Source organism: Muntiacus reevesi, chromosome 9, assembly GCF_963930625.1.
Source record: "Muntiacus reevesi chromosome 9, mMunRee1.1, whole genome shotgun sequence".
Taxonomy (NCBI): domain Eukaryota; kingdom Metazoa; phylum Chordata; class Mammalia; order Artiodactyla; family Cervidae; genus Muntiacus; species Muntiacus reevesi.
In genome coordinates this window covers 49760431-49784212 of record NC_089257.1, presented here as the reverse complement: position 1 = coordinate 49784212, position 23782 = coordinate 49760431, and the positions used below count along the sequence as shown (strand labels likewise).

At 34.9% G+C, this 23782-nt stretch overlaps 1 protein-coding gene across 3 annotated transcripts in view; it reads left to right on the top strand.

Moving 5' to 3' along the window:
• Window positions 1–23782, top strand: part of SBF2 (SET binding factor 2) — a 481299-nt gene that overhangs the window by 209575 nt on the left and 247942 nt on the right. For 2 of the 3 annotated variants that reach the window (XM_065944985.1, XM_065944984.1), the window contains exons 3-6: window positions 3609–3746; window positions 19293–19415; window positions 20842–20952; window positions 22680–22785. In XM_065944985.1, coding sequence (XP_065801057.1) covers window positions 3609–3746; window positions 19293–19415; window positions 20842–20952; window positions 22680–22785 — 478 coding nt within the window. The remainder of the gene's footprint in view (window positions 1–3608; window positions 3747–19292; window positions 19416–20841; window positions 20953–22679; window positions 22786–23782) is intronic. The other variant, XM_065944986.1, reaches the window with a different exon arrangement.

Here is a 23782-nt window from a genome sequence, read left to right as displayed (position 1 = left end):
GAGGTCAGGGGAGCCTGGCATGCTACAATCCATGGGGTCACAAAGAGTTGAACATGGCTTAGCAACTGAGCAATGACCATCTTATTCAGATCTTTTGCATTCTTTTAAATTGAATTGTTCACTTTCTTATTTTTTAGTTTTAAAAGCTCTTTTGTATATTTTGGATGATAATACATTACCAGATATGTGTTTTGCAAATATTTTCTCCCAGTCCTTATTTTTTTTTTTTCATTTATTTTTATTAGTTGGGGGCTAATCACTTCACAACATTGCAGTGGGTTTTATCATACATTGACATGAAAAAGCCATGGAGTTACTGTGTTCCCCATCCCAATCCCCCCTCCCACCTCCCTCTCCACCCAATTCCTCTGGGTCTTCCCAGTGCACCAGGCCCGAGCACTTGTCTCATGCATCCCACCTGTCTCCCAGTCCTTATGTTATCTTCTCATTTTCTTGACAGTGTCTTTCACAGAGCAGAAGTTTTGAATTTTAATGAAGTCTGACTTATTGATTCTTTCTTTCCTGGTTTATAATTTTGGAGTTGTATCAAAAAAGTCATGGCTGAAACAAATATCATCTTGGTTTTCTCCTATGTCATCCTCTAGATATTTTATACTTTTGTATTTTACAGTTAGATGTATGGTCTACTTTGAGTTTATTTTTGTGACGGGTGCAAGGTCTGTGTCTAGATTTACTTTCTTGTATATGAATATTTTGTTGGTCCAGCACCATTTGGGAAAACACTGTCTTTTCTCCACTGTGTTGTGTTTGGCTCACTGTTCTTCTTAATTGATCTATTTATATCTTCATTCACCAGTACCACACTATCCTGATTACTGTAGCTATATTGTAAGTCTTGAAGTCAGATAGTGTCAGTCTTCCAACTTTGTTCTCCTTCCATTTTGAGTTGGCTACTCTAGGTCTTTTGCCCCTCCACGTCAACTTTAACATTAGTTTGTCAATATCCATAAATAACTTGCTGGGATTTTGGGGGGGGTTGCATTGAATCTATAAATCAAGCTGGGAAGAATTAATACTTGATGATATTGTGTCTTCCTATTGATGAACATTGGAATCACTCTATTTCTTTGATTTCCTTTGTCAGTGTTTTGTAATTTTTATATGGATATTATACATAGTTTATTAGGTTTATACCCAAGTATTTCATTTTGGGGGTGCTAATATATGAAGATGGTATTGTGTTTTTAATATCAAATGACACTTGATCATTGTTGGTGTATATAGGAGACTTGACTTTTGTTTATTAACCTTGTATCCTGGAACCTTGCTGTAATTGCTTATTACTTTCAGGTTTTCTACAGAGATAGTCATGTCATTTGGGAGTAAAAAGACAGTTATACTTATTCCTTCTTAATCTGTAAACTTTTTTTTTTGTAGACTTTCTTCATTTTAATAGGCAAAACTTAACCAATAAGCAACATGCAGTATTACAAATAAAATACTACTGAAAGCAAAGTTGCTCAGTTGTGTCCAACTCTTTGCAACCCCATGGACTGTACCCTACCAGTCTCCTCCATCCATGGAATTTTCCAGGCAAGAGTACTGGAGTGGGTTGCCATTTCCTTCTCCATCTGTAAACCTTTTATTTCCTTTTTTTTTTTTTTTTTTTTGACTCATTGTATTAGCTAGGACTTTCAGTATAATTTAGAAAAGGAGTGGTAAGAAGTGACATCCTTGTTCCTAATCTCAGCTAGAAAGCATCTGGTTTCTTAACATTAAGTATATTGTTAGCTGTAGGTTTTTTGTAAATGTTCTCTATCAAGTTAAGGAACTTCCCCTCTCTCTTACTTTGCTGAGAGTTTCTATTGTGAATTGGTATTTGATTTTCTCAAATTCCTTTTTTGCATTTACTGATACGATCATGCACTTTTTCTTGTTTAGCTTCTTCATGTGGTTAATTGATTTTCAAATGTTGAACCAGCTCTGCATACCCAAAATGAATCTTATTTTGTCATGATGTATAATTCTTTTTATATGTTGGTATTTTCAATTTGCAGATATTTTGTTGAAGCTTTTTGCAACTGTGTTCATGAGAAATGTGTGGTTGTGGTTTAGTCGCTAAGTTGTGTCTGACTCTTGTGACCCTATTGACTGTAGCCTGCCAGGCTCCTCTATCCATGGGATTGTCTAGGCAAGAATACTGGAGTGGGTTGCCATACTCCAGGGGATCTTTCCAACCCCGGAATTGAACTTGGGTTTCCTGCATTGCATGCATATTTCTTACCAACTGAGCTACAAGGGAAGCTCAGTGATATATAGTTTTATTGTAATTTTTTTTCCCCTGGTTTTAGAATTAGGGTAATGCTGGCTTTATGGAATGAGTCAGGAAGTATTTTTTGTGCTTCAGTCTTACGGAAGAGATTATAGAGGATGTTTTAGTTTTGTCCTTCAATATTTGGTAAGATTCACCAGTGAACCCTTTGGAACCTGATACTTTCTATTTTGGAAGATTTATTAATTGTTGATTCAAATTCTTTAATAGATATAGGTCTATTCACATTGTCTGTTTCTTGGTGAATTTTATCAGATTATGTCTTTCGAGAAACTGATTGATTTTATCTAGATTATCAAATTTGTGGACATAGACTTATGCATAGTATTCCTTTATTTTTTTTAATGTCTATAGTAATGTGTCATGTTTCATTTTTGATGTTAATAATCTGTATCTTTTATTTTTAGTTTGGCTAGAGGCTTGTTGACTTTAATGTTCTTTTTGAAGAACTAACTAGCTTAAGATTTTGTTGCTTTTCTCTGTTGATTTCCTGTTATAGATTTCATTGACTTCTGATCTAATTTTATTATTTCTTTTCCTCTGCTTACTTCGGATTTAATTTGCTCTTCTTGTCCTAGTTTCCTAAAACTTAGGTTATTTATTTTAGATTTTCTTCTTTTCTAATATATGAATTCACTGCTATAAAATTCTCTCTGAGCATTGCTTTTGCTGAATCCCACAAATGTTGTTATATTTTCATTTAGTTAAAAATATTTGAAAATTTCTTTTGGGATTCTTAGAAGTGTCTTGTTTAATCTCCAAGTATTTTGGGATTTTCCAGCTATTTTTCTGTAATTGGCTTTTAGTTTAATTTTACTGTGATCTGAGAGCATGCTTTATATGAACTCTATTCTTTTAAATAAATTAAAATGTATTTTATAGCCCAGAATGTGGTCTGTCTTAATGAACAAAGTCTATTTTTCATTGTACTGAATTGAAGTCTTAGATTAATGATGATATTTTAAAATAATTCTATTTTGAGTACTTTTATCTTCAACTTATCTCATGATTTGTTCTAATGACACAAAGCTTTTCATCTCAGTGCTCTCTGTTCCTATGGATGCCAACTTAGGTCTCAGAATGTGTGGCATCTCTGGAAAAATCTAGGCTGTCTTCTTAAAACGCATGTGCACATTAGTGAAAGTATGCTAATGTTATGATTCTGTGATTGATTTTAAAAATAATGGCTGAAGAGATGTATCTGAAAATTTTTTGTAAATCAAAAAACTTTGAACACTCTTGAAAGATTTATAAATAATAAATTTACCTTATACTTTTAAGATGTAACAGTTTTATTTTTTTCTATCTGATTTAGTTTTGTCAGCCTGGCGGATGGCAGCTGTCCAGAGAGAGGAAGCAGCCAACGTTTTTTGTGGTGGTCCTGACAGATATTGACTCAGATCGACATTACTGCTCGTGCTTAACCTTTTATGAAGCAGAGATCAATCTTCAGGTGCAATAACTTTTCTAGCCAAATTATAGCCAAAGGGCACCTTTTTAGGAATCCTTTTATTATGCTGTATTTGTTTTTGTTAGAACTGCAAGTTTGAGTTCTGTGCTCTCCTTTGAAAAGGCTGAGGTACTGTATTGTTGAAGAGAGCAAAAAGATAAAGTGATTGTGCAAGATTAATTGTTCTTCTTTAAAATATTATTCATAGTCTGCATATTTCTAAGAATAGCACATCTGCAAATTGGTTGATAAGATGATTTGTATCTGCTCATGGTGAAGCTATGGTTTTTCCCTTTTAGTCCTTCTCCTGAGGTAGTTTTCACAGAATATAGAGCATTTAATCAGAATGTTTATAAATCACTTATCATAATGCTTGATATTATTTTTTAAGCACTGAAGTAACTGTTAACTCATTATTGGTGGTGGTATTATCAAAATGATGGTGCTGAAATTATTAGGCTAGAACTATAGAAATTAAAAGTACCGATCTTTCAGAGTATTATTTGGGGTTCTCTCTGTTTCAGATAACTAAATACTGCCTCTAATTTATTCAGAAAAGATACTACGAGAAAGTATTGCTCCTTTGTGGAGCATTTTCCAGGAAAAAATACTGGAGTTAGTTGCCATTTCCTTCTCCAGGGGATCTTCCTGACTCAGGGATTGAACCCACGTCTCCAGCATTATGAGCAGATTCTTTATTGTCTGAACCACCACTATAACCTTCATAATAATTGCACTAAAAAAAAAAATCCTTTGTCCCACATGTAGCCACTGTCACATGTTGGTGACTTCTGCTTTAAGTGTCATATGGGTTGTTTCCTTGTGTAAGCCAGATTACATACAGATTCTCCCCCTCCAACTCCCTGCAAAGGAATCAGAAAAAAATTTTTGTTGTTATTTGTTAATTTGTTGTGTACAAATTAAGTCTCTATAGTATGAGAAGGAAACTGTAAAACAGTTTGCAGGATGTTGAGGGAGCCAATTTGCATTATTTGCTGTGCTTTCTGAAGTGGCCTCACAAAGGAACATTTGTTATTTTTGCTATTTTAATTAAATGCCATGGTCTAAATGTTCTTGATGCAGAAATTTCATTTTTCTCTACAAGAGTAAACAAACCAACTTTCATGGTACTGACTCACATTATCCAAGTTCATTAGAGCAATGTATAAAAACTAGTATACTGGTTTTTCATTTACAGTGATAAGTTAAAAGTTTACATAGGACAAAATATATGTTATCTATATTATCAGCACACTTTCTCCTTATTGTCAGATCTTTGTGGGAAGCTATGTCAAAATCAGATTCATTGTGATTGTGGAATCAAACAAAGGAATTTTTCATGTCAGAGATTTAATACCTGCCAGATTAACACAGCCGATTGTTTGTGTAATTGAACCTTAAGCAACATGGGCTTAAACTGCACAGGTCCACTTATACATGGATTTTTTTCAGTAAATATATACTATAGTACTACTCGATCCATGGTTGGTTGAATATGTGGATGCAGAACACCAACTGCGAAGGTAATGTGTGGATTTTCAACTGCACAGAGAAATCGGCATCTCTGAATCCTGCATTGTTCAGGGTCAACTATTTTTTAAATTAAGAATTATCTGTATAGTCAAGTCTATAGTTTTTCCAGTAGTCATGTACAGATGTGAGAATTGGACCATAAAGAAGGCTGAGTGCTTTCGAACTGAAGTGTTGGAAAAGACTCTTGAGAGTTCCTTGGACAGCAAGAAGATCAAACCAGTCAATCCTGAAGGAAATCAACCCTGAATATTCATTGGAATATGGATGCTGAAGCTGAAGCTCCAGTACTTTGGCCACCTGATGCAAAGAGCTGACTCATTGGAAAAGACCCTGATGCTGGAGAAGATTAAAAGCAGGCGGAAAAGTGGTCAACAGAGGATGAGATTGTTGGATGGCATCATTGACTCAATGGACATAAAGTCTAGCAAACTCCAGGAGACAGTGAAGGAAAGGGAAGCCTGGCATATTGCAGTCCATAGGGTCACAAAGAGTCGGACATGACTGAGCAACTAAACAGCAACAGCGGCAACATGTTGTCAGTGCAGACAGGAGACTTAAATGTCTGTGATTCTAATCCTTTCTGTCCCAGATAGCATTTGAGTGGGTGTTGCCAACAGTTAGCTAATTCAATTCCCATTTTGATCAGTTCATTCTGATGAAGAAGAATGTTCTCTAGTTGAGAGCCTCACTGTCTCTTTCAAGGGACCTTTCATTTCTCTGTTGATCTTTTGAATATAAGTTAGTTTTGAGAATGCAATATTTTGTTTTATTTCCATATTCCTGAGGGATCCTCTGTACAACTTCCTAGAATTATCTAATAAAACTGATTATTTTTGTTCTTCTTCCTTCTCCATTATTATCAACCCCTTTCACCTGGAATTAACTCACAGACAGGTAATACATTAAGACAGTGTAACAGGATTCCAGTTCAAGATAGCAGGCAACCCACTCCTGTGGACAAACTGAATCCTCGGCTACACACAGAGCAGTTTCTGCTGAAAGAAATCCAGAAACTAGCTGAGCAATTCCTGTATATCAGGCTAATGAGAATATACCCACACGAAAGTGAGTAAAAAAGGCTGAGAGGCAGTCTCACCATAAACCCCATCCCTGGCACAGATACATGCAATCGGGAAGGAACTTGCAGCTCCAAGCTCCTCCCCTGACGTGCCGAGTTTGGACCCAACATTTACCTCCCATTTTTTTAGACTTCCATCTGAGGTATGGACCCCAAAAACACCAGCTCTGGAAGACAGTGGGGCTTTTTGTTCATGAGATCCACCAAAGTATAACAAAGAGTTATTAATTGATTTTCAAGGATTTGCTGAGGCTCAGCTTAGAGGAAACAAAGAGAAACTCATCTCTCAGTCTTTGCTTGAAAAAATCCTGTGTGCATACTTTAAAAGCTACTGCCTGAGGGTCAGGACTTATGAGATAACATCAAGCAAACCAACATTTGCATTATATAGGGATCCTAGAAGAAAGAGTGAAAGGGGAAGAAAGCTTATAAGAAGAAATAATGGGTGAGAACTTTCCTAACCTGTGGAAAGAAACAGACATTCAGATCTAGAAGCCCAGAGATTTTCAAATACAGTAAATCCAAAGAGACCCAACACCAAGGTACATTATAATTAGTGTCAAAGACAAAGAAAGAATCTTAAAAGCAGCAAGAGAAAAATAACTTGTTCGTAAAAGGGAACCCCGATAAGAAGATGAACAGATTTCTTCAGCAGAAACTTTGCAGACCAGAGAGAAGTGGCAAGATTTATTTAAATTCCTGAGGAAAAAACCTGCCAACCAAGAAGATTTCACCTGGCAAGTTGTCCTTCAGAATTGAAGGAAAGAGTTTTGCAGACTAGCAAAAGCTAAAGAAACTAATCACCGCTAAACTGGCCTTGTAGGAAAGGTTAAAGGAATTTCTTTAATCTGAAATGAAAAGGTGCTAATTAGTAATAGGAAAACATGTGAAAGTATAAATCTCACTTGTAATGGTAAATGTTATATGTAGTAAAATAAAGATGAAGAATTATGAAACTTCAAGGAAATAGCTAACAAAGGGGCAGTAGTAAATACATAATAATCAATAATTACTTTAAATGTAAAATGACTAAATTTTCCAATTCAAAGATGTAGAATAGTTGAATGAATTTTAGGAAAAACACACACACACACACATACACACAAAACAGACCGACCTGAAACAAAAGTCACTTCACTTTTAAAGACATACATTGGCTGAAAATGAAGGGGAGAAAAAGATACCTCATGCAAATGGAAATCAAAAGAAAGCTGGGGTAGCTGTACTTAATATAAGAAAAAAAATGACTTTGAACAAAAACTGTAACAAGAGACAAGAAAGGTCATTGTGTAATGATAAAAATAGCTCATCAGGAGAGATAATATTTATAAATATTTATGCATCTGTTGATATTATTAGAGCACCTAAATGAATAAAGTAAATCTGAAGATAAAAATTGATGACAATACAATGGTAGTAGAAGATTTAAGTACCCCATATTCAACAGTGGAGAGATCATTCAAACAGAAGATCAATAAGGAAAACTGAACTTGAAACAGCATGTTAGATGAGATGCACTTAACAGACATTATGTGTGTGTTCAGTCACTCGGTCATGTCTGATTCTATGCAACCCCATGAACTATATTCCACCAGGCTTCTCTGTCTATGGAGTTTTCTGGGCAAGAATACTGGAACAAGTGGCCGTATCCTACTCCAGTGATTTTCCCCACCCAGGGACCGAACCCTCAGCTCTCGTGCCTCCTGCATTGGTGGCAGATTCTTTACCACTGCGCCACCTGGGAAGCACCAACAGACATATGGAGAACCTTTCATACAGTAGCAGCTGAATACACATACTTCTCAAGCATACATGGAACATTCTCTAGGATAGATAACATGGTAGTCCACAAATCAAGTCAATACGTTTAAGATTAAAATCATATTAAGCTTCTTTTCCAACCACAGAAGTGTAGAATTAGAAGTCAGTTACAAGAAGAGGACTGGAAAATTTACAGCTATGTGGAGGTTAAATAATACAATACTGAGTGGGTCAAAGAATACACTCAAGAAGGATTTAAAAACCTTGAGACAAATGAAAATGAAGATACAACATACCAAAATTTATTGACTAAACCAAAAGGGGGAAAATTTACAGTGGTTATAGTAATTAACACCTACATTAAGAAAAGAGCAAAACCTCAAGTAAGCAAATTAAGTTTATACTGTAAGGAGCTAGAAGACAATGAAACTAAGCCCGAAATTAATAGAATGAAGGAAATAACAAAGATCAGAGTGGAAGTAAATGAAACAGTAAGCTCTTAAAAAAAAGTAAACATTTGGGGATAAACTCCTTAACAAAGGCCTTGCCAGTGACTTGGATTTTTTTTTGTTGTTGCTTAGCAGAAGTAAGTAATCATTGGGGAAATGGAAATCAATAACATAATGAAATATCACCTTATACATAATGAAATATCTCCTAACACTGCCAGCTGTTAGAATGGCAGTTATCAGAAAGATAAGAGACAACAAGTGTCTACAAGACTGTAGATAAAAGGAAACCCTATTGAACTGTGGGTGGAAATGTGAATTGGTGGGAAATACTATGGAAAATGATAATGGAAATTCCTCAAAAAATTAAAAATAGAACTGCCTTATAATCCAGCAATACCATTTCTGAGTATGTAGCCAAAGGAAATGAAAATAGGGTATGGAAGAGATTATCTGCATTCTCATGTTCATTGCAGCATTATTCACAATAGCCAAGATACAGCAACAAGCTGAAAGTCCATCAACAGTTGAATGGGTTTAAGATGTTTCTTTATTTTCGTAAATATTAATTATCTTTAATAGACCCCTCTCTCCTTCCCCTACTCCACTTCATCTTTCTCCTTAGACACACAGACACAATACACATTTTTCTGAACTATTTGAGACAAATTAGTGCATTTAATTTCTCTTTGCCCTAAAGGCTTCAGTGTGTATTTCATGAGTTAGTTTTTTTTTCTTACATAAACATAGTATGGTTATCAGTATCAGAAAACTGACATCGGTAACACACCTTTATCTCCTCTACTATCCATATTCAGTTTTGTCATTTGACTTAATGTTCTTTATGCCCTTCCCACTGTCTTTTTCCATCCTCCAGGATAGGATATAGTTTTAAAAAATCATGTATTGCATTTAATTATCATTTCTTTTTTGTCTGTTTTCATCTGAAATAGTTGCTCAGTCTTTGACATTTTCAAATAATGCAGGTCCGAATGCCTCTTTTAAATAGAACTGTTAATATTTTTTGTTTTTCTGATATCTCTCACTTTAGATTCAGATTTTCCATCAATAGTTGGAATACTACCAGCATTTGAAATACCAAGTGTATATCCTTCTAAGGACACATATCTGGAAGTACACAATGTCTGTCTGCTATCAGCCTGCCCTACTGATGTTCTTTTTGAGTAACTGGTCTGGTGATTGTCAGATATCTCCATTGTATACTTGCTTGTTTTTGTTTCCTTTTTCCTTGCAACTAATAAGCTGTGTGTGGTAAGATACTTTAAGACTGTAAATATTCTGTAATTCATTAATTATCCCTCTACCCTCCCACCAGATTTAGCATTTAGTGATGATTCTTGTCTATGCCAATTCTTAGTATGACGGTTGCAAAGTGACTATTTTTTTCCAACTATGCACCCCCTTTACCTGTACCTTTACCAGTCAGCAGTTGACATTTTACCTTTTCTGTCTTATCTGTCTATGTGAGCTATAGTCTCACATGTTCTAGTTTCTTTTTTCTTCAATAGTATATACTTAATGGTTTTCACTGTTGTAATGCACAGGTTGTCTAAGATTTGACTAGTGATTACCGCATCAGAATGGTTCCTGTGTTCTCTTGTCAAAACCCCATCACAGTTTTTTTTAAAGCATTTTTAAACTTTCTGTCATAACAAGGTGATCCAGGATCACCTTTTTCCTTCCTTGCTCCAGTCTTTAAATCAGCCAATACTTCAAGGAGCCCTGGCTCATTTGAGTAATAAATAATATTAAAAACCAAGATCAGTGTTCTCATATATTTAGAATTAACACTTGAAAATTATTTTTCTTTTTAGCTCAGATATTTTCCTGTTTGCCACTTTAACTGGACCAAAGCATTGTAATTTATTTAGTATTCATAATTACCTTACAGAAAGTTAGAGTCTGCTTCTTTTGAGTTTAAGTTATAAGATTTCTAGCTCCTATATAAGTTCACCTAGGTAGTAGATGCTAGCCAGAATTATATAACAGCTTTTCTGTGTGAAGAATAGAGAGATAATATCTTTTGGAATTGGTCCAAAAAATGGTAAAAACAATGAGCTAATATTTGAAAAAGATAATATTAAAGTCCAGATGATGTTCCTTTCTGGGTCATCATTAATGTTGTTCCCATTTTTTATGTGAACAGTTAACTATGTCCTTTTTAAAAAATGTGTTTTGCTTTTATTTTTGGATCATATCATCAATTCAAAAATAGATCTTTTAATTCTCATTTGGTGTGAATTACTTCATACCAAATATACTATGACACATTATTTGGAAGTCTAAAGAAGAGGAACTTAGGGACACAAACCATCCAAAGTATAATTGTGCAACTTTAAAAATGTTGGCTCTTATCTTTCTAAGTTACAGTAACACTGTCAAAAAACACAAGCAAAAGTTTGGCATTAAATTTTTGATAACATATTCCCAGAATTATTCAGTTAGGCAATGTGATTATAACATTTTTTAAGTAATCAGTAAAGTATGATAGATGTGAGGTGCTTTATTATATGACTTACCCTAAAAAAATGATGGACCTGTCTACATTTTTTGTACTTCCCTGGTGGCACTAATAAAGAACCCTCCTGCCAGTGCAAGAGATTTAAGAGACATGGGTTCGATCCCTGGATTGGGAAGATCCCCTGAAGATGAAAATGGCAACTCCAGTATTCTTGCCTGGAGAATCCCATAGACAGAGGAGTCGTGGGCTACAGTCCATAGGGTTGCATAGAATTGTATGTGACTGAAGCAACTTAGGATGTGTATCATTTTAGAATCTTTTAATGAGTCTGTAAGTGTATTTATGAACCAATAATAATGCAGTTCAAAGTAAAAACATTTTGGTATGTTAGCAACCAATTGTGATCAAAGGAGCAAAATGAATGAATGTACTTTAGAATAACATTGACACATAGGAGATGCATAATGAAGATTTTATTTTCTTTGTTTTTTAGATGGGAATTTTTTAAAAAAATACAGAATTTAAGTGAGTAGTATATAAACCCCATTACATATGACCCAGCTTTAAAAATTATCAGAATTTTGTCAGTCTTTTAAAATTTAAATACTTTTTTTTTAAATAGGGAGAGACATTTTAAAGCAAATCCCAGACACCGTAATTTACTTGCAAATATTTTAGTGTGTGCATGCTGCGTGCATGCCTAGTCCCTTAGTTATGTCCGACTCTTTGAGACCCCATGGACTGTAACCTGCCATGCTCCTCTGTCCATGGGTTTTCCAATCAAGAACACTGGAGTGGGTAGCCCTTCCCTTCTTCAGGGGATCTGCCCAACCCAGGGATCAAACCTGGGTCTCCTACATTAGCAGGTGGATTCTTCACCATCTGAACCACCAGGGAAGCCCCAAATATTTTAGTATATATCTCTAACTGGTAAAGATTTTTTTTACATTACCAGTCTGCCATTATAATACTTAAAAAATTAGTTACAATGAATAATCCCTTAATATTATATAATATCCAACTTTCATATTTCTAAATTTAAAAATTTGTCTCGAAAATGTCTTGACTTATTCAGGCAAATTCTGCACATTATATTTGGTTGATATTTCTTCTGTTTTTTCTGTAACAGGCCCTCTTTTGAGGGCAATACAGAAATTGGGTCATTTGTCCAGTGGAAAGTTCTGTATTCTGGATTGGGCTGATTAATTCTCCATATTATTTTTACCTCTATTCTCCATTATACCTCTATTCTCCATAGTTTCCATAAAGTAATATTTAGATCTAAAGGCTTGATTGGATTCACATTCAATTTTTAAAGCAGGACCACTTCAAAAATTGTACTGTACTTCCTATTGCGTCTCATCAAGATAAACTTAACTTCTGGTTGTTCTACTTTTAGTATTGTTAAGATTGATTTGTGGGTTTGGGGTAGTGCCAGCCTTCACTTAGTTTGGGAAGTGAATAGTTCAATAGTTTGGGATCTATTGATAATCTTTTCCTAAATACATTATTTAAGTAGGAATTGTAAAAAGTAAATTCTTCCTTCTATTAGTCTTTCTGTGCTTATTAACTGAACTTTAGTTATTAAATAGAACTTTCATTGACTACAGTTAGATTGGTAATACTGGAGTGGGTAGCCTTCCCTTCTCCAGGGGATCTTCCCAACCCAGGGATCAAACCCAGGTCTCCTGCAAGGCAGGCAGATTCTCTACCAGCTGAGCCACAAGGGAAGCCCAAGAATACTGGAGTGGGTAGCGTATCTCTTCTCCAGTGGATCTTCCCGACTCAGGAATCCAACCAGGGTCTCCTGCATTGAGGCGGATTCTTTACCAGCTGAGCTATCAGGGAAGCCCTTTAGCCATCTTTAGAAGTGACCAATTAAAAATTATAAACTTATCGATTTTTGTGTGTTTAAATCAGTCAATCATGATTTTTATTTATTTTGATTCTGTTAGTCTTTGACAGATTCTTTACTTTTTTACTAAGATGAATAGGCTAATTTTGTACATTTTTGTGACTCAAAATTAGAATGTCATTTCTCCAGGGAGTTCTGGTTTCCTTTACTGGGAAATAGTATTTAATAAGTTCTTGATTGTATAAATGAATTATTTACACTCTTATGATGCTTAGCATGGTGTCTGGCATATATAATATATGTTACAGTTGTTATTTTCTTTTATATTCTCGTATTGATTAGCTTAAAACTGCATGATCTCTGGGCTTCCCAGTTTGCGCTAGTGGTAAAGAACCCATCTGCCAATGCAGGACTCCTAAGAGATGTGGGTTCGATCCCTGGGTAGTAAAGATCCCCTGAAAGAGGAAACGGCAACCCACTCTAGGACTCTTGCCTGGAGAATCCCTTGGACAGAGGAGCCTACGATCTATAGGGTCACAAAGAGTTGGACATAACTGATCCCTGCATCAGCAATATCAGTATCACTAGGTAACTCGTTAGACATGTAAATTCTTGGATTCTATCTCAGACCTACTGAATCAGAAATTTTAGGGGTGGGACTCAAAAATCGGTTTTAGCAAGCCCTCAGTGATCCTGTTGTGCACTAAAGTTACAGAACCATCGGTCTAGCATAGAAGTTCCTAACTCGTGGTGAGAATGGGCCACAGGCATGCTGAATATTTTCTTAGGGTAACTGTAAAGTGCCCTAGCTTCCAGCAACATTCTCTATCTTCTAATCTTTTCAAAGCTCACTTTGCTTTATGAAATGTGAGATTTAATGAAACAGGTATAAAATATAATAATATATTTATGAAATAAGCATTGTATTAACTTAGCCTTCTTAGGATATAGAACATAGGAATATATACATATTTCACTTTCATACATTTTCTATCCTAGAACAGCTTGTGACAGCCTTTTTCAGCATATGTTTCATAGGGCACTAGGTCCTCTAGATGCTTTTAATAAAGAGGGTTTCATTGGTCCAGTAAGTTGGAGAAATAATTCATGTCTTCTTGCTTGACATTGCACAAACGAGATTTGCCTATCAAAATCTGAAAATTCCTGCAGTAAGGAAATCTTTTTAACTTGGCTTTAATTTATTGTTTCCAAAATTTTTGATTAGGAGACCTTTTTACCTACGCAATATGTGTTAGCCTCCAGGAGAAGACCCTGGAAAATGCTGCCTTCTAAGTATATATGTTTAAAAAACTAAAGGATTGTATGCCTCTTAAAAGTAGGGAGCTTTCTGGATGAATATATAATAGCCCTGCAAATGAATTTGCCCTACTTTTGGAATAGTGGCGAGTCCAGGAGCTATTGAAGGGGAAAATATCAAGGTATTTTCTTTGCTAGAGGTAAACTGCATTCTGAACTGAAGACTAGTGGCACAGTTGTCTGAAGCTTTGAAATCCTAAAATGTGTTTGTCTCATGTAGTCATTATTTTTCAGACCAATGCAACAATAAATTAGATTTTGTCATATAGACGTGTCAACATAATTAAGGGACTATTAGGCAAGAAATGAAGTTTTCAGGGGGGAATTGTAGACCTTACAGAATTTTGAAACTACTCAGACTCCTTTATTTCCAATTTTGGAAGATCTCAAAGTCCTCAAATTGCTTAGCTGAGGCAACTCTATATAATGGTATACTGTAATAAATTGATTTTCAAAAAGGAAATGTAAAACTGGACATTTTTTACTTTCATAATTCCTTTCATAATTTAAAAAAAATTTAATTGGTGAATAATTGCTTTAACAATATTTTTAGTTTTCTGCCATACAACAATGTGAATGAGCCTTAAGTATACATATGTCCCTCTCTTTTGAACTCCCTCCCACCTTCCACCACCTCACCCCATCCCTCTCCACTAGGTTGTTACAGAGCACTGGGTTGAGCTCCCTGTGTTATATAGCAACTTCCCACTTCACATGTTAATGTATATGTTTCAGTGTTACTCTCACAATTCATCCCACCCACTCCTCCATCCTCCTTTTAAAAGTGAGTGTGTAAAGAAATTTTGTAGGGAGAATTAGTAGGATCTCCCTGGTGACTCAGACAGTAATGAATCTGCCTGCAATGCCGGATACCGGGGTTCAGTCCCTGGGTCGGGAAGCTCTCCTGGAGAAGGGGAAGACAGCCGCTTCAGTATTCTTGCCTGGCGAGTTTCATGGACAAAGGAGCCTGGCAAGCTTCCGTCCATGGGGTCGTAAAGAGTTGGACATGACTGAGCGGACTGAGTGACTAACACACACACACAGTATGAAACAGTGTTGCTGATAATGAGCTTAGCACAGATGATATTGGATGCAGTTAGTCATTTCAGAATAGAAGAGACAGGAGTCAAGCATCAGGAGTATAGCAGAGATGAGAATGAAGTATTCTACCTGGGTGATAGGCACAATCTGTAAGAAGCTTATCCTATCTGCTATATGTAATCATTCCATAAAATCAGTATTCTAATAATTTTTAGCATTTTTGCCTGAGGATGTTTGAAATGCAGTAGTACTTTTAGGAAGGCAATGGTACCCCACTCCAGTACAGATTGCAATGGTGGGTACTAATTTATCCCATATTATTGAAGCATGACGAGTTTGAGAGCTACATAGAATATAAACTACATAGAAGCTAGGAATGCCACTAGTAGATACGGTCCATAGTAATAATAGGTAGGAAAAAATACCAGTAAGTGGGCAAGTTTTGGCACATGCTTACACTACATATGAGATAAAATCACCTTATATGTCAATGTGAGGCAGTTCAGTAAACAGAATTTAAGGTAAATTTGTATCTGTTGCTGATGTGCTCAGTCGTGACCGACTCTTTGTGACCCCATGGACTGTAGCCTGCCAGGGTCCTCTGTCCATGGAACTTTCCAGGCAAGAATACTGGAGTGGCCATTTCCTTCTCCATGTATCTTTATTGGGACCTACTAAAACCAAGGAATAATCTTAGCTTGGAAGAAGGCTTGTAAGTTTTGTTCAAATGAGATAAAATATGTAAAAATGCTTTATACTATAAAATGTTAAATTTCCAACCATTATTATAATGTCTATTACATTTGTATCCTGTGTTTTTAATTTCCTGCCTATTATGTTTCTCATATCTTTTCAATATGTGAAAATCTGTCATTGTAAAACACATAACAGAGTTAGTATCACTACATAATTATTACACAAAATATATTCTAACAGCTATTAAAAAAAACAGCACTATTTTTTTACATGATAAATTACTTATTGAAAAAGTTAACAAAAACCACAACACTACTGTCAACTGAAATAAGACTTGTTATAAACAACAATTTAAAAAAAATCACAGCAGTGCATTTTGCTTTGAAAAAAGGAACATGAATTTTCTCTAAACTTGGGACATTGTATTCTTATAGAAGAGCTATTAGAATGAAGAATAGCAGCATCTTATGATTTATAGCACATTTACAAAGTAAAGGTCAAAATCTATAATAAAAAGTGATGTAAAGAAAATGGAGTTGTTTTTATTTAGTATTGATTCATATTATGTCAGACCTTTTTTCTTTCTTGTTAATAATTATTCCACTTAGTGAATATTTACTTAAAGGAAATGACCAATGAATTCTATTTTATGTTTAGGTTAACATAGGTTAATGGTCATTTATATGAAATGGCTATGTACTTACTCAAGCTGACTTCTAATGGTACTCTAGGGCATGTATCACAATCTCATAAAAATGTGGATAACTTTATCTCTTTCAGGAATTTCAGTCTTTTTTGTCATGCAAGGACAAAATTTGTTAGTAATCCATAAAAAATATGATTCATTAAGTGTGGAAATCTTTGGTAAATTCATTTTCATCACATTTTTATTATTTCTAAGAATTCCAGAACCACCCAACCTAATTTTAGCTTTTGCTTTGTAACAAATGAAAATCTTTCAAGGGCATATGGATCTTATCATACATAATAAAAAGTAAACAGATATTTCCCTTTGGATATGTACATTCCATAGACATCTAATACTTGGTCATATTTCACTGTATAGAAGCTATATGGGCTCCAAAGAAGATAGAAAATATTAATACAGTTCTTGGCCTCCTTGAGTAGGGGTGAAAAACTTCCCTTGGTAAAATAAGAAAATTTTTATGTAAGAAAATTCATTCCTGCATGAATACAGTGAATAAATATTATATAAATATCAACTATGTGCCTACCTCTTGTTTTAGAAACTAGGAAATCACCAGTGAACAAAAACAGAAATCCTGGTCTTCATGGAACACATTCTAGTTGAGGCAAAAACCAGAAAACAATATAAGTGATATGTTGGATGGTAACAAGTGCCATGGAGAAAAATAAAATAAGGAACGGGGACATAGGTGGGGTGAGGATATTGCAGTTTCAAGTAGGGTACCAGCAAAGCCTTAATAGAGCAGAAGTTTGCTTGAATGGGAGGATGAGGGAGATGAGGGAATTGTTTCTGTTCCAGGCAAAGGAATAATAAAGTGTTTGAGACCCTTACCTGGGAACATGTCCAGCACGTTTGAGGAACAGCAAGGAAGCAAAGTAGGGCTAAAGAGGAATGGAGGAGACTAAAGGGAGCTGATAAAATAACCCAGAAAAGTGACGATAGTAGCTCACAGTCCTGTGGTAGCAGTGGAGGGTGGTGAGAAATCGGGATTGCTGCCAAGGTTATGAAAGAGGGAGGAATCAGTATTTTTGATTTGCTAAATGGGAGGATAGAATTTCCTTTAACTGAGGTAAGAGATTACTGCAGGAGGAGTGGAGTTTGGGGAAAACGATTGGAGCTATATTTTTGTCATATTTGAGATACCTATTTGTGATCTAAGTGGAGAGGTCAAGCAGGCAGTAGAATCGGCATTTTGTGGCATTTAGGGAAGAAGCTTGGCAGGAGAAATAAGTATGAGCGGTATGTGCAATGTTGATGAACACTGCTAAGAATTAACAGTTGGAGAAAAAAATCAGTGAAAGAAAGCCTTCGAGAAGCAAGATAAATTCTAAGCTCCTGGACCTTTGGTTAGTGGAAAGGAAAGAGAAAAGGATTCTAGTCGGGGAAAATGTCCTAGCATCTTAGAATATCATTTGGAAATAAATTTGAATATTTTTCTATCTTGGTTTTTTCTTTTCTCTTGAAACTTTTATAGTGCATCATATAGAGTTATGGAGCAGTAGGTGCACAGGAAATATGTGTTGCTTACAAATGAGAATAATATTTTTCTTTTTATATATTTATTTTTGGTTGCACTGGGTATTTGTTGCTGTGCACAGGCTTTCTCCAGTTGCAGAGAGTGGGAGCTACTCTCTAGTTGCGGTGCACAGGCTTCAATCCTTCTCGTTGCGGTAGCGTCTCTTGTGGAGCATGGGCTCTAGGGCATGCAGGCCTCAGTAGTTTCAGCTCGTGGGCTCCAGAGTGCAGACTAAGTCGTCAGTGGGGCACAGGCGTAGTCGCTCTGCAGCATTGTGAGATCTTCCCGAGCCAGGGATGGAACCAGTGTCCCCTGCACTGCAAGGTGGATTCTTAGCCACCAGAACATTAGGGAAGCCCCAGAATAATACTTTTCAAGTTTATTACATTAACCAGTATGTAATCACTCAATATTTAGGGTTTTTAAAAAAATTCTAGATATTTTTATTGTGCTCATAAAATATGCATGACATAAGCTTTACACTTCAACTATTTTTAACTTTACAGCTCAGTGACAACTAGGTACATTCTGAAACTTAGTTATGTATATAAAAATATCCTCTGTTTTTAAAAAAAATCAACATTGTTTCTCCTGAGAAAAAAGAATTTAAAGCTATTTGGACTTTACTTCTAAGAGCATTCTGCAAGATAATCCTAAATGATTATCTCTTTTGTTTGAAAGACTGGGAGAAGTCCAAAAAACAGAAATGAAAAGTAGTATCTTACTTCTAAAACAGATTTCTTGTCTTAAAAACTGAATTTCCATTAAGTGTCATTTGTATTTGTCTAGTCAGTGATGAATTGTATTTTATTTACCTTCTATTACTGGTACCTCACATAGAAACCAAATGTTCAAATAAAATTGTGCTGTATATCTGGAGCTTAAGGATTTTCAGAAATGAAATGAGTATGCCCTGCTTCCTATTTTCTTTGCCTACTTGCTTCTTAGATTCCTCTCAAAGTATGTTCTTTGTTTTTAGTTTGAGTTTTGTAAATTATATTTTGTAATTAATTATGGATTTTATAAATTACATGGAAGTATGTGATATGTCTACATTTTGTGAGTTATAAACCTAGGAAATTGTCTGTTGATTACAATGTCTTCTTTTTTAGGGAACAAAGAAGGAAGAGACTGAAGGTGAAGTGGAAGTGTCTGGTTTAATTCAGCCTGCAGAAGTGTTTGCTCCCAAAAGCCTGGTGTTGGTATCCAGATTAGATTATCCAGAAATTTTTAGGGTAAAGAACTCATAGTTGTTGTTATTGATTTGTATCACTGTATACATCTATTCTGAGTGAACCATGGTGACAAGTTTTTTTTGTACCTAAAATATCTTTAAATTGATTGGGAATTCATCAATAAAATAAAATTGCTGTGAACAGAAGAAATGAATTTCATGTTGGATGAAATAAACACTTGAATAAGTTAGTATAACTATTTAAACTTCTAAGGATGTTTAAAAATCCTTATATTTAAGGATGTTTAATTTGTTTTACAATAGGTTCCATCTTTACTGACTCCAAAATTTATGAATCCTAAAGAAATCATTTGATTACTTGTATCAAGTTTAAAATGCATTAGTAATGTAACAACTTAGTGTGTTTTTACTGATATTTTTAGGAGTCCAGATGAAAGGAAATAGGATGAGTATTTGCAATTTCAAATATTTGTGATCATAGCTACCAACATAGCTTTAAAATAGTTTACTTCCAGATATTTTACTTTTCAGATAGTTAGAATTTTCAAATATAGAAAAAAATTTACTGTTGTTATAAATACATTTGAAAGGGAAGAGGGTTTATTTTTCTTACTTCAGTTGCTATCTTTAATATTATTTATGTTGACCATTGTCAAGAAATCACAGATCTTCTTTACAAAGTATAAACTATATCTTAAAATCTCTCAAGGATTTGAGAAATTAATGCATAATTTCTGGAAAACTTTTCTGTATAGTTGAGATTATATATATTCTTAGTGTCAAGATTTCAATGACAATTGGTAACTCCTAACAGTGTTCTTGCCTGGAGAATCCCAGGGACAGAGGAGCCTGGTGGACTGTCTGTGGGGTCGCACAGTGTTGGATACGACTGAAGCGACTTAGCAGCAGCAGCAACAGATACTAATTTTTTTAATTATAAATTTTAATAAACTGGAAGATTCATATGATTCCATTTTCTCCTCCATTTTACCATCTACCTTCTGAGCTTAAATTGTTAATCATATATTCTCTATTTTGCTATTCTTTATAATAATTCACATAAGTTAAATTTTTCTGTAAAATAAATGTTCTGAATTATTGAGAATCACAAAATAAGGTAAAGTTTCTAAATTTTTATCTTGAAAATTGGAGTTTTGCAAAATAAGTTGAGACAAAAAGAGTTTTAAGTCTTACAAATTTGCTGGAGTGGTTATCTGAACACAAACACCTGTTTTACAAATTATGTATTTCTGTTTTTTATAAACTCATCTTACAAGCTCATTTAGAGCTTCTGGTTCTGGAGGAAAATTTAATAAACTTAATAACATTTGCTGCTTAAAATTTATTCCATGGTCATTGTAGAATATACTACGTTCAAAGAGAAACTTTCCCTGGAGCAGATGTCACAATTTATTTTTAGTGCTTGCTTTTTCCATGAAATAACTACATGCATCTTTTGTTTTCAGGCTTGTCTGGGTTTGATCTACACTGTATATGTGGACAGTCTGAATGTCTCCTTGGAAAGTCTCATTGCAAACTTATGTGCGTGTCTTGTCCCAGCGGCTGGAGGGTCTCAGGTAAACAGAATGAAAAAGAAGATGAAGAGGGCCTGCTTCTCTTCTCCTCTCCTCCAGTTAATTTAATTTATGAAGAAAAGGAAAAAAAACAAATTCTTTAAATATTTTCTTTTTAAAGTGGGTCTTAGGGGACTTCCCTGGCGGTCCAGTGGCTAAGACTCCGCCCTTCCAATGCAGGGGGCGAGAGTTCAATCCTTGGGAGAAAAAAAAAAAGTCTTAGTTTAGTTAAGCATTGTCCCTGTGGTCTTCCTTTTAGAAACACAAGATTCCATTCTTTTCTTAGGTCATGGGGTTAATTTTAACACAGGGTTCACCTTTCACATAGCATAGTTAGAAGTTATATTCTGTGTAACTTGAAATCTAGCTTACATTTTCTTAGGAATGCACTTTTTAAAATTGAACTTCAAATGTGTTCTTTATACCATGTTTATTCTTCTATATGATTGCACCTCATTTTATTAAACTTTTTTTCAGTGATAAAAATTCAGAGATAACATTAAGAAAACTGTCAGTATAATTTTTTGTAACATTGTAACTACCCTTGGATAGATTAATTCATTTCTTCATTTCCTCGGATAAAATCAGTTATATGTGGTCCTTAAAATCATTTTGTATGTTGTGTGTGATGTTTAGTAGAATAGCTTGTACTTAAGCTTCAGAAGAAAAGGGCTTATTTTTCTCATCTCAGTTTTCTACCTTTAATAATAATAATGATGATGATATTGATCATTGTCCAAAATCACAGATCTTTGGAAAGTATAATCTGTACCTTAAAGAATTTCGTTATACATAGATTGAGCCCATTAAACTCTTATACTGAAATAAAGCTTTCTCAAAGTGACTTGTCTTTCATCTCTGTGTCTTGAAATTTTTATCTTCTTCTCTGAAGTAGAAAAATGAGAACCTCAGCTCGTATGACTAAATGTTCCTAGGTAACTTAAAAAAACTACTTAAGTCCTAAAATTGATTAATTGACCATTTATTATGCTTATCCTTATGTAATATCGAGGGAAAGAACAGCCCTCTAAAAATTACATTTTTTAAACTCTGATAGGTAAAGAAAAGATGTTACTTATGGTAAAATTGACATCTTTTTTTCTTGCCCTTTGCCTTTTTAACTATCTACTATCTTTCCTAGTGTCTTTTGGTTACTCTTAAGTTTATTTTCCTTCTGCACTCTCCTCCCTCATTCTCCTGTTTGTACTCCAAGAGCAGAATATGAAATGTGAGTTTAGTCACAATTGAACCTAAACTGTAAAGCAGATGAATTATTTTATGAGCCTTTATTATGATGAAATTTTTGTTGACATGATTTTATGTATTTTTTAATTTAAAAAGGATTTTTATTGTGACTATTAGAAGTTTTTAAATTGTATGTTTCATATTACTACATTTCTTTTATTTTTCCAGTTTTATTGATATATAACTGGCATGTAAATGTTAGCTTTAACATTTTACTATTTTTTAGTTACATGTTCCTGTCAGTGATTTGTGTGTTTCATTATTACTAAATTTTCACCTTCCAACTACTGAATTTTCTTGTATCATATTCATTTGGGCACAAAGTAACTTGAATGTTTTGAGCTGCCTTATTGCCTTTCACAATTGGGTCTTATATGACCATCATCTGCTCTAAATTTGAACTTCAAAGGGATTTTTTTTATCTGAAAAAAATGTGTGAAAAGAAATCATTTGTTGTGTGTTTGTGTTTTCCTCCCATTCTGCAGAAGCTGTTTTCCTTGGGTGCAGGAGACAGACAACTGATCCAGACTCCCTTGCATGATAGTCTTCCTGTCACAGGAACTAGTGTGGCTCTCCTGTTCCAGCAGTTAGGTATGTCTTGTTCTCCATTTTTCAGTGTTCTTCTAAAAGCTTCTGAAAAGATTAATTTTTAAGCCCATTATCACCTGACATGAACCAGGACAATAAGAAAGTAAACCATTAAATAACTTATATATAAAATATTTAATTATATGGGTTCTAATCTCAACTAGTATTCATTGTTTTTAACCCAGGATCCTTTTGCTCTGTAGTCATTTAGGCTTTTAGAAAATAAACATGTTTTCTCTGTGCTGTAAAAGATGAATAGGTGGTATGTTTTGTTTTTCCTTAGAAGATAAAACGAAAAGAATCTCTTCCTTTTCATTTCACCACCTGTAACAGGACTTCATCTCTAATTTTCTAGCAATGGCTCGGGTGAAGAATTATAGGGAAGACACAAGAAAGTGCCCTCTGTACATTGGACAGCTCATACTTCATTAAAGGAGTAATGTAACTTAGAGCATGTTTCAGATCAGCACTGCCAGGGATTGTCACTTACTTTATCTCTTACTTGTCTTATATATGTACCTATGTAAGAGTTTCTCACTCCCTTAGATTATGTCTTTCACATTGTTCTCCATCTGTGTCTCTTTATAGTTGAGCTGAAACCGTCCCTTTCCTGGGGGCTCATCTCTACTTCTCCATGGAATTCTTAATTCATTACATAAAAATTCTACCTTTTTATTTCCCCCCTATCTCATGTTGAATTTTTCTCCCTGCTCAACTCTGAAACACATCACTTCTTTTCCTTTAATGGCCCCGTCCTTATTCTTCTCTGTGACATCAATCAGTGAAATTTAGAGAGCCTCAGAAGAGTTTAATGGGCTTCCCTCATAGCTCAATTGGTAAGGAATCAGCCTGCAGTGTAGGAGACCTTGGTTCAATTCCTGGGTCAGGAAGATCCTCTGGAGAAGGAAATGGCAACTCACCCCAGTATTTTTGACTGTAGAATCCCATGGACAGAGAAGCCTTGCAGGCTACAGTCCATGAGGTCTCCAGAGTTGGACAC